The sequence below is a fragment of the Triturus cristatus genome, chromosome 11 (genome assembly GCF_964204655.1).
Source record: "Triturus cristatus chromosome 11, aTriCri1.1, whole genome shotgun sequence".
NCBI classification, from domain to species: Eukaryota; Metazoa; Chordata; class Amphibia; order Caudata; family Salamandridae; genus Triturus; species Triturus cristatus.
This window is the reverse complement of record NC_140594.1, coordinates 1,105,246,059-1,105,258,075: the sequence shown is the minus strand read 5'-3', so window position 1 is coordinate 1,105,258,075 and position 12,017 is coordinate 1,105,246,059. Positions and strand designations below refer to the sequence as shown.

General features: G+C 44.4%; 1 protein-coding gene and 1 pseudogene across 6 annotated transcripts in view; one reads left to right on the top strand and one right to left on the bottom strand.

Moving 5' to 3' along the window:
* The window catches only part of FAM131A (family with sequence similarity 131 member A), a 571,148-nt gene that overhangs the window by 299,407 nt on the left and 259,724 nt on the right, over positions 1–12,017 (top strand). For 4 of the 6 annotated variants that reach the window (XM_085635533.1, XM_085635534.1, XM_085635532.1 and 1 more), the window contains exon 2: positions 9,248–9,387. The exons of the other annotated variants lie outside the window; for them this stretch is intronic. Coding sequence is in view for 1 of the 4 variants with exons in the window: in XM_085635532.1 (XP_085491658.1) it covers positions 9,248–9,387 (140 nt within the window). In the remaining 3 variants the exon portion in view is untranslated. The remainder of the gene's footprint in view (positions 1–9,247; positions 9,388–12,017) is intronic. 6 annotated transcript variants of the gene reach the window in all.
* On the bottom strand, positions 4,883–5,824 carry LOC146786084 (uncharacterized; annotated as a pseudogene).

The window sequence follows — 12,017 nt, the reverse complement described above, 5'->3', positions numbered from 1 at the left end:
TGCATACTCACTTTCTGCTCATTCACCACTCGGGCATGCTCCGCCTCCTACATATTCCATGTAGCTTGATTGGTCAGCTCCATACATGACCGAGTATAACCAGTAGGGGCAGTAGATCCTCTCTTCAGGACCAGAGCATGAGGATGCTCCACAAATGATGACTTAGCTAGAATTATGGGAACAAAGCGAAAGACAAAAATAAAGGCATACCATTAGTTATAGGATGTTTGTGATGGATCAACATGATTTGTGTGTCAGAATATTGTTAACAAAACAATTGTCTTACAAAGTATTGTGTCTTACATATCATTGATAAAAATATCAATACATTGTGTGTAGATTTTCTATTATTAACTCCAATGGGGCAATATTGTTGTAAACAATGCATAAGACATGATATTTATTTAATTTAATTGTGATATTCTGGTGATATATCCTAATGGCCAGTCAAGCACAATAGGAACATTAACACAGTGAACTTGAGAGTTGTACTTTTGGGTAAACCCTATTACCTCCTCCACTTTGATTTAAGTCATGCAGAGAGTGTCTCAAAAATGCAATGACGGAATATGTACAAGTATTTCCTGCTGCACCCCTCCTGATGCATCTCCTTATAGCTAAATGAATTATAGGCCCCATTTCATATCAATCACGTTTGTGAATTTTAGCAGCTTGAAGACTGCTGCACTGACCTATGCACAAATCCTACGGTGCAAGGAGCTCCTCAGACTGCACCATTCCTAGAGCCCTACACATTCAACAATCAAATGCTACAAAGGCTGTGATTGGGTTATTAGTCAATGGATGCTCTGTATGCACATCCGCCTCACTTGAGACCTGGGGAGCTTCCCTAGTGAGCCTGTCTCTACTCCAAATATGTAGTAAACTTCATCTTTTTAGCAAGCAGAGACAACCAATACACATGTTCACTGAGAATTGAATGTGAATGGGTTGGCCAGGGAGTTAACTCTGACATATGGTTGCATATTTAATCTGCTAAACTGTTAATTTCCATACCACAATTTTAATTGATAGCTATTTCCTTACCAGACTGTTTAACCTTCCTCTCTATTCACTACCTCCATTTCTTCCCTTCCACTAGAATAGACTGATAATTATTGTTTGGTTGTACGCTGTTAACTACTGGTGATCATGGGTAAACAATGGTTACATACATTGAACATGATCATGAGGTTTTATCTGTATTTCAAGTTCATGTATGTTAAGTCTATAGTCCTGGAGAAGGCCGGGTAGCTAGATTGCTCTATGACTGAAACAGTTATATAAATTTATTACAATAGTATGCCAAAGAGCAATGTTTTCTTTAACCACAGACTGCTCAAAGATTGCACATAACAGTGGAATAAAAATGTTGCTAGCTATCGCAACAAAGAATTTTCAATTCTATTAAGGACACGGAGGCGAGGATTATGCTCCTCTTTGCTTTACTGCAAAACACAGCAGCCAATAAACAACTTTAAACTCAGCATACCCCGAAAGTACAACCCCCTCCATAGTATGCACCAATCACTATTGGTCCATTAGAGTATATAGTTCGTAACAAGCACATCACTTCCTCGTTCTTTGCATCAAACTTTTAACACAGTCCACAAACTTGACTGTTGAACACTGGACCACCGATTTCTTCATCGACATGAGTCCAAACTTGAGCACGGAATTTCATCTCCGGAAACAGAGTCGATGTCACCTGTGCCTTATTTCGGCATGTTCTGTTCTCCTAAAACGAGAATATATGTCGTAATATACCATTCACCGAATGTATGTCCTCAACAAAATGGGCGGGATGAAACCCTAAATAAATACATAATACAAACATCATTATCAACAATATGACAAAAGTCCAAGAACATATTGAAAAAACACAGTTTAATGAGTGGGATAATCCTCGCCTCCGTGTCCTTAATAGAATTGAAAATTCTTTGTCGCGATATCTAGAAATGTTTTTATTCTATGGCAGTCCACGGAGGCTCTGATTATGCTAGTTTAAAGTTGACCCACCACATTAGTAGCAACATCTACAATTGGTTTATGATAAAACGTTTTGAATGTAGAATCAGAAGACCAATCCGCCGCAGTCATGATATCCTCTAAGCGAGAACCTGTAGCCAAAGCCTTGGAAGCCATAGCCCCTCTCACTGAATGAGCGCCAAAGGCTGAAGTGTCAATATCTGCCAACTGCAACAACCAGGAGACCCACCTGGCTAGAGTCGCGGCCGTGACTGGGGGGAAGCGTTTCTGTAAAGAAATCAACAACTGTCCTGCAACATCTGTCCTAAATTCTCTAGTCCAATCTTCATAACACTTCAAATATTGAACAACACATAACTTACTGTGATGTGGGAATGCAGGATAGGAAATACATTCAGAATTGGTTTTAGTGCACTTAGAAATAGTAAACGGCACCCCCGAAGGAGTGAAAACTCTACCTGCTATGTCCAGGGCACGAACATCTGAGACGTGTCTACATGATATCAAACATAACAAAAGCGTCAATTTGGCCGATAATTACTTATGTGAAAGACCTTCATTCGCCTGCCAATTCCGAAGGAAACGTAATACCACATTCACATCCCACAACTGGGAGTACCGGGGTGTGGGAGGATTGACCAACCTGATACCACGCACCACTTTATAGACCAGTGGATGCTCTCCCACTGGTTTACCATCCACATGAGGATGACCCGCCGAAATTGCTGACCTGAAGTTGTTAATCGTCCTATACGCCAAACCTGTACTTGCCATCTCCGATAGGAAGTTAACAATCATGTGGATACCAGATCTCAAGGGATCCCCTTGTTGTGCAGTATACCAACTAACCCATTTATGCCAAGCAGGCTCATATCACTTATGTGTAGCAGGCGCCCAGGATTGGGACAGGAAGTACAAAGTGTCCTCCGAAACTCCTGCCATTTTCCAGCGTCTCCGGAAAGTCTCCACACCATGAGGGACAACAGATGCTGTAGGATGAGTGGATGAGGTTGACCCAGCGGGTCTGTTAGAATCTCGGGAAAGGACCGCAGACGAACTGGGAAGGCACACGACAGGGCCAGTGCTGCTGGGAACCACGCCTGTGCTCCAACACGGGGATATTAGAATCACCGCCGCACTCTGTCTGCGGATCTGTGCCAACGTTCTCTGAATCATGGCAAACGGAAGAAATGCATAAAGCATACCCATCGTCCATGATTGAGGAAAGGCGTCCGAGTTGCTCGCTAGAGGGTCCGGCCGCCAACTGTAAAACTGGGGCAGTTGTGTATTGAGCCTGGAGGCAAAGAGATCAATTGTACAAGGGCCCCACTTGGCGTTGAGTTGATGAAAAGCTCTAGGATGAAGATGCCAATTGCTGAAGTCCCGCAGGAAGCGGGAGTTCCAGTCCGCTACCACGTTGGTGCAACCCGGAATATACTCCGCTGTCACCGATATGTGATTTTGTAGGCAATAGTGCCAGAAGTCCTTGGCTATTTCTACTAGTAAGCGTGACCTCGTGCCACCTAGACGATTGATATATCGTACTGCTGAGACATTGTCCATTCAGAGCAGTATACAACAACTCACCTTGTGTGGCGACAGGGTTCGAATCGCAAACAAACCCGCCAAGAGTTCCAGGCAATTTATGTGGAGTTTCAGCTCCTCCTGGAACCAACGGCCCCCAGTCTCCACCTTCCCACAACGGGCTCCCCAGCCCCATCTGCTGGCATCTGATTCGATCACTATCTCTGGGGCTGATGCAAAGATGGCCTTGCCATTCCAGGCGTCCATGTTATCTAACCACCACGAGATGTCTGTCCTGGCCTTCTGCCTTATCAGAATCTGTTCTGTATAACGGAGATCCTTGCGTAAGTGTAGAATTTTCAACCTCTGGAGTGCCCTGTAATGAAGGGGACCCGGGAAAATAGCCTGAATGGATGAGGCTAACAGACCCACCAGCCTGGCCAACGTCCTCAATGATATGGTCGGAGCAGACAATGCTCTCCTCAACTCTTTCTTGATGGCAATTCGTTTCTTGAGAGGCAACAAAAGTTGAGCAGAGACTGAGTCCACCTGGAACCCCAGGAACTCCATCGACTGTGACGGCATCATGACCGATTTGTCTACATAGATGACGAACCCTAACTCCTGAAGGAGTTGCGTCGTCCAGGCTAGATGACGAAGCACTGTAGTGATACTCTGAGCCATTATCAGGATTTCGTCTAGGTAGATGATGAGCCTGACTCCTCACTCTCTCAAGAATTGTACTACTGGTTTGAGGAGCTTGGTGAAACACCAAGGGGCGGACGAGAGTCCGAATGGCAGGGCGGCGTACTCGTACCAAACACCTCCCCATTGAAACTGCACAAACCTCCTGTGGGGCGAAAATATAGGAACTGCCGAGCAGGCGTCTTTTAAATCAAGACGCACCATCCAATCCCTCTCTAAGAGTAGATCCCGAAGTAAGTGTATGCCTTCCATCTTGAAGTGGCGATAAACTACCCAAGTGTTGAACTCTTTTAGATTTAACATCAGACGATACCTCAGATCTTTTTTGGGTACGAGGAAAACCGTGCTGGTGAATCCGTGTTCGTGAGGCGTAGTTCGCACAACAGCCCCTTTCTGCATCAGAGATGCCACTTCGTCGTCTATGAAAGACCTCTCTACATGGGTAAAATGTAGTGGATGTGGTGTGTGTGTCTGTCGGGGAGTGTCGTAAAAATCTATCCGAAAACCTTGAACCATCTGCAGTATCCAAAGGTCGCCCGTCAGGGTTCTCCACCTGTGAGCAAACCCTGCAATCTGACCCCCCACCTTGACATCTCCCCCCTGAATTAAATTTACCTGAATAGGAGATGTCTCTGTCATTGTTGTGACCTCTGTATCCTCCTTTCTAGCCTCTGCCTCTACCCCCACGATTTCTGGTGGGATAAAAGTTGGAGTGGTGGGAGCCCCCACGTCCTCGCTGCTCTGTGCCTCTTGATGTCTGATTGAAAACACGGCCAGCCGCCCGACCCTTGGAGCATCCGGCCCTGGTAAAAAGGCCAGCGTGGATGACCTTCTTGATGTTGCTCTGGACTTTGTCAAGGGCTGAAAAAGTGGAGACGTATTTCCCTAGTTCCTTAATGAACTTATCTCCGAAGAGTAAACCATTCGCCATGATATCCTCCTCTGTTGAGGCCATGTCTGCCAGTTGCGGATCAATGCGCATAAGGAAAGAATGCCGCCGTTACGTAGACACGGCACAATTGGCATTGCCTAAAAAGCAGAGAGCCCTCTGCGCCCATTCTAGGAACTCCGTCGCATCTAGAGGCGTGTTGGATTCTTTGGCTTGCACTGCCGCGTCCAAGATTTTTGTGAGGGGCCCACACACGTCGAGAAGTTTTTCCTGACAGCCCCTCCATGCCCTGTCCAATCCTTTCTTGGGGTCCTTGGAGAATTTATTGAGGAATGTGGCCATGTTTGGGTCCAGCTCTGGAGTTTCCGTCACCTTGCCTAAGAGGGCTGGCCTGGGGCATTCAGACCTTAGAACGGCACGAACCTCGCACTCGAATCCCTGCCGTAGATTGCCTTGGACACAGTGTGCCACCTCTACACATGGCACCCATTCGGTGGACCTTGGGTGTACAATATTATTTGGGTTGAAGAGAAAGTTCTTGCTGGGAGGGAGGGTATTCTCTGGTTGCGACTTGCGCTTCTTCTTCGGTGCCTTCCTAGGCGCCTCCGATTGGTCAGCGTCAGAAGTGCCTGTGAGTGATGAGGAGGAGTCATCATCGTCCCCCTGATACGTCAGGGATGCGCTAGACGCCGGACGATGAATTCCCATAGCCACCATGGTCATTAAGGATATTATCTGCCATCTCTGGCAAGTACTTCGGATAAACGATGATGTGACGGTCCGCCATGGGAAGCTTTAAATTTACACTTGCCGTAGTTCTGCAGGGGCTGCGTAAATGGCGTTAAGGCTTTAATCGACGCCTTGTTCACTGAACCCTGGACGTGGGAATCGAGGGCTTCCACTAAGTGTTCCTCCAGCTGGTGCTCATTGGGCACCTCATCATACTCCACATCATCCGCGTATTCTGCCCACTGGTCTGCCTCCTCGGTGTAGTACGCCATCGTAGAGAACTAGGAGGGAGGAGGAACTTCCGGTGGGGGAAAAAAAACCAGGGGTGATACTGAGGTCAGATAATCCTGAATACACTTCCCCTGCGACTGGTGTATACTCACCCTGAGGCTAACTACTGAGAATCTGACCCAGATAGATTAAAGTGGAGGGAGCCACCCCTATTTCCTCCTAAGGTAGTGGCTTCATACGATTTTGCGCCCCGTCGGGCGTTCAGGATCTGAGGGTAGAGGCAGGCAAACGGTCCACGCAGTGTTGAACCCGATCGGTAGTAATCTTCCCGATACGGGCGTTCGCGCATGCGCGGACCGCGGGGCATTAGAACACGGACTGCCCCCTCAAGCGCGTAGCGCGCATCTGTCCCGCTACCGCTCCACGATAAATACGCTGCCACCAGAAGCGCCGGAGCGCCGATAACTAATTAATAAACCGAGCCGCACACGCACCGCATACCATACTACCACAAGTCAATTAGCGGTACATGAAATTAACAGAAACAAGAAGAAGTAGAAAATCACTTAACTCGCTGCTGCAGCAGCAAAGAAAGAGGAAGTGCTGTGCTTGTTACAAACTATATACACTAATGGACTGATAGTGATTGGTGTATACTATGGAGGGGGTTGTACTTCCGGGGAATGCTGAGTTTAAAGTTGTTTATTGGCTGCTGTGTTTCGCAGTAACGCAAAGAGAAGCATAATCGGAGCCTCTATGGACTGCCATAGAATTATTTAATTGTATTCCCTTTCTTTTTTTTAACAACTTTTCCTATACTGTGATGTTCTTTTCTTTCTAGGCACCTGTTTCTAATCTGTTTAAAATACTATTAAACTTACTATACTATACCATATGACATTGCTTTTTAGTCACTATCAAAACAATGAGAAACTATTGAATTGTGCTTGGATGTTTCTGTTTTGACTGCCCACGTTCACATTTACATTATCCCGATTATTTGATTTTTGAGAGAATAAAATGTGGTTTTTGCTCCACAGTTCTCTATTTCTCTTTTTGAAAAGATACTCAGTTGGGTAATCCAGGGAGTTAATTATTCTTCCGCCTCTTGGCCCTGAACGTAGATCCTACTTTACTGGGATTTCTTTTCTCTATATGTAGCTCTGGCCAGTCTTCAGGTGGGAACTTTGGGCAGCCTCTAAGTTGTATTAGGATTCGCAGACTTAACCTACTGTGGAGCTCAAGTACAGAGGCGGCTGGCAAGTACGCCGATTGGAGGGAAGGGCAAATGGGTGAGAGCATACAAAAAAAATACACACAACAAAATAAATACATTAAATAGATTTAAAAAAAACACCTCCTCCTCGCTCCGGTCCTCTTCTTTTCCGATGTCACGTCCAGGGCCCCAGCTAACCTATTTAACCAATCCTGGTGTTGCTCTCAGCATGAAAGAAGCTCCAGGATTGGAGCAAGGGGTGTCTCTTGGTGCTCCCGGGGACAGTAGAGGCCTGTGCAGGCTCTCAACCCAACTGTCTAAGGCAGTTGGGTTGAGAGGTCTACAGTGCGCATGTCAGGATGGCCGTCTCAATCATCCCTAGGGCTTTTCTGGGGGCATTTAAGTGGGACGATGCTCCTCCGCTCCAGTGGAGGAGCTACCCCTGCTCAAGTAGGTACATATCTGAAATGAATCTGCCCTTTTAGGTGTGGCTGTAAACTGCTTGAGACAGGTTGTTCTGCTCATGTTAACATTGCCCTCAAGATGTGAATGTCTCTGACACTAAGGCATTGGTAGTATTGACACTAGAGTCAAGAAACTCCAAAAAGTTACTCAGGCGAAAACTATTTACATATTTGCAACTTTTGAAGACCTTATCCCTAGTTCTCATGAGCTCAGCTAGGTACCTGCTTGTATTCATTGTGAGTGTTCTGTTATGTGACCAATACCATATGTTATAGGGTTTAAAGTTGAGGGTCGCCTGTACCCAATGAGCTTTTCCTCACCAATAGTTTTAGGGAGCCCCTAGGTGCTTTACTCTGTGAAGTAAATCTTTTTTTAAGTAGTCTGCATATAAAGTGTCTAGTATCTGTGTTAAAACTGTCTGTCCCCAGGATGCCACCCCTCCAGGTAAGTGAGGGTGCACCTCTGTGTGTCCTTCCTTCCCTGGAGATCTGTAAATTGGATTGTTCCTCCTAGATGATGTAGGCACTGAGTAACTTTGCTCCAGGCCTTTTCACTGGTAGCTAAGGATGCTTTAAAGTTGTGTGCATTGTTCATTCTTTTCTGGGCTTTTAAGCGCTAGCTCCAAAAGTGAGTGAGGGCTTCACTGCTGTTTCATTCTCTATATCTTTTCCATAAAACAAATGTAAGTCTTTTCATTGGCCCTTTCTCCAAAGCTCAAAAGTAGTAACTGGAGAGCTGTGCGTATGTGTGCCCATTAGTTCCATACTTGTTTGAGCTTAAGAGTAGCTGAAGATTGCCTAGATGTGACCATCGGGTCACTCTTGTCATCAAGTGTCATTAATATCTGCTGATCTGTCTGATATAATGTCCATTGGCACATATTACTTTGCTCTGAAGGAATGCCTGGATTGCTATGTCTCTCTCTGCTTGGTTTGCCTCAACCTCTGGAGTGCTGCACTCTTTGCTGATCTGCTTATATGCAGTGCCACTGGAATTATGCGGCAGAAGAGGGCCAAATAATGCGGCAGGGTTTAGTAAATTATGCAACAAGAAAAGCCAAATTATGGGGCATAATGCGGCAGATTTTGTAAAAGTATTGTTTCATTATTTTGTCATTTTTAAACTTGCTAACACTGTCTGGGCATTAGTTGCACCCCATTAGTACCAGTTTAACACCCAAATATAGCAATAAGCAAAAGAAAGGTGACCAGTCCAGTTTTGAAAGGGCCTTCCACTGTGCTGCAACATACGTCACTGCATTTTTAGTAACTTTTGAACTGTGTGAGCTAGAAACACATTTCTTTTGTTAAAATATGCAGATTATGCGGCAGATGATGGATTATGTGGCAAATGCTGCAAATCTAAAATCTTGCCAAATTTGGCGTAGCCGCACAATTGCATAATTCCAGTGGCCCCGCTTATATGTGAGAAGACATTTCATCATCAGTGGGATTTTTGTCCTCTGATGGATATTCTCGGTCTCTTGTTTTCCCCTTCAGTGGCAGTGGACACAACTCTCCAGGTGGAGTGGACAGAAGTGAGCCCCAGCCCAGCTTTCGTGCCTTTGGGACAGACCAGAACGTCACTAGTGCGGAGACTGGCTCGCCAGACTTCTGTAGACAGCCAGGACTCAATAGAGGTATGAAAGCTTTTCTTTTGCACTGCGCTGTCGATTAACTATATAAATCTATCTAAAGGGCTATTTTCAGATCCGTCGGTCTTTCCTGGGAGGAGGTTAACCTGACATTGTGTAATCTGTGCTGAGATAAAAAAAAAAGGAAGATTTCCCTTGATCCTAAAATTTCAATATCAGTATGTTATAACTAATAACAAAACATAAAATACTATGTCCCAATTCTATATAAAAATGGTTTTATTTAGAAAAATATTTTTCTTATTATTTCAAGACAAAATAAAATCACATATCATATCAAAATAATTAAAACAAAATTATTTAAAAAGCATCATACAATACATATCAATTAGATATAATTTTTGTTAAACAACAAATCACAATTATGACCAGCATAATGGAGACAGACACATATGTAAGACACAGCTTCTATTCTTTACAGATGCACATCACATTAGACTCAGAGTCACAGCTCATTATACATTGATGGAATCCGTATTTGGTTTGTCTGTGTTGGTCCTTGGATTGTGCTTTCAACAGCGTCGTGCTGAGACACCAGAGGGTTCAGCAAAATGAGTATTGTTGAACATGGCAGTAGGAACCCCAGTTGTTTAAGGTTCTACAAGTACATAATTGGGAGGACCGAGCTGTCATCTGGCAAAAACATCAAAAATACCACTGAAACAGCAACACAATGAGGTTTGTCATCTCTGAGGTTTCAGGCAAGAGCAATATTACAGGAAGACTGCTGCAGGACCACTTGAAGAGCTTTTGTGCTGCTGTGTTCAATTTCACCTTTCAAACATAGCCTTTAGCTATTGGTTGGCAGGTAGAAGTGGCAGACCTGTGGCGGATGCTCGCCCCTCACCCCATTCTTAACAAGATGCCTGGCCTTGGGTGGTGGACAGCAGTGGTTCACCTTGAGTAGAAAAAGAGATGACGACTCGGGCAGTAGCCGCATCATTTGCTCATATGCCGGAGATTAGAGAGGTCAACTGCAGCAACAGCAAGGTGATGGATGGAATGCTTGACCTAATCTTAGCCACTGGCAATAGCTCGGGCCGCATCCCAATTCATCGTTTTTCACCCATCATGCCACCTCAGTTTGGACCCACCCATATGCAAATCAGTCTTAACACTGCTCCAATGGGAATAGCCTAGCCTGAGCTGCCAAGCCAGGTCCTCCCTGAACATGAATACAAGCATCCTAGGACCGGTTTTGTCCTTTTTATGGGCTCTTCAGCCAGACTAGAGACGGACTGTCTATCCCCATCTCACCAACAGACAAACAGAAGCATATTCCTTTCATAAATAACTTTATTTTGGCAACAGGTGCCATAACAGTTTTGAACAAACAGTACACTAAAAACTAATATTTATATTAAAAAAACGCACAAATCTCGATAGACATTTAGCAGAAATTCTATCTAAAGGTCAATCATCGTTACAGGGTTTCCAAACCAGAACTATAATTTAGACAGTCTAGGAGTTTGTGCATTTTATCTTGAGTATAAAGTATCACCGTTTGGGCAAGGCCCAATAGATTGCCAGAAACTACAAGATCAATAATATAACCTAACAAATCTTCTGGATGAAAGCACAAGTAACAATGGTTGAAAAATTGGGACAATGCAATGAAATGTGTGTTATGGTGTACTATAAGCTAATCCTTAAAAGAAAATATAAGAGGCAAAAATGCAGGGCCATATTACAATACCACTATCCTTAATCATACATGTCCCGGCAAAAGGTTTTATTTAACTGGCTGAAAAGACATAATTTCAATAGCAATTCCAGCATAGGAAGTTCAATTTGTGTCAAGGTGTAATAAACCTAGGTATTCTCAAAAATCATTGTGAAGCCAGATTTGCTACTTTTTCCTTTGCTTTTTTCAAAGTATTACATTACAACTTCACCATAAAGTGCGCGTTACAGATTTTACAAGTCTAGGGTATTTGTAGAGGACAATAGGTAAAGGAAAGAGCTGGCTAAGAATGGCATTTGTAGAGGACAATAGGTAAAGGAAAGAGCTGGCTAAGAATGGCATGGTTCATTTTATAACAGGGCAATAGAGCGTCTATTTCAGTACGTAGGAACTACGTTCCAACTTGACCATAAAGTGCAGAATACATATAGTACGTACGCAAACTCTGTAGTTCGGCAGCACAATGGTGCGCAGGGTAGATCTAAGGTGGGTGACATCTATTAGTTTTACGCCTGGATTGATATGGCCTTTCTCCTTGCGGTCCTCATTCTACCCAAAACTTTAGCGACAGCGTAAACTTACACAGGACTGGGATCAGGTATTAGTGTTCTCATAGCAACCAAGGGCTAGGGCGGTCAGCTTAAAAAAACAACCCGGGAATCCGGATTTGTGTCTCCGCACCGACGCTCAACATCCTGTGATTCTTCGCAAATCACTTAATCTCCCCATGCCTAACAACAAAAATAAAAAAAATGTATGTCCTTGTGCAACGCAGCTGGTGCTCATGTAAGGCGCTCTGATACCTGATACCTTCGGGTCAAGTTTGCGCTATATAAAACTTAGAAAGAAAAAAACCCACATGCTGGCGTGTGCCCAACTACCAGCTAACCGGCTTGATCCAGGTGGATCTTAAGCAAGAGTATGCCGCACA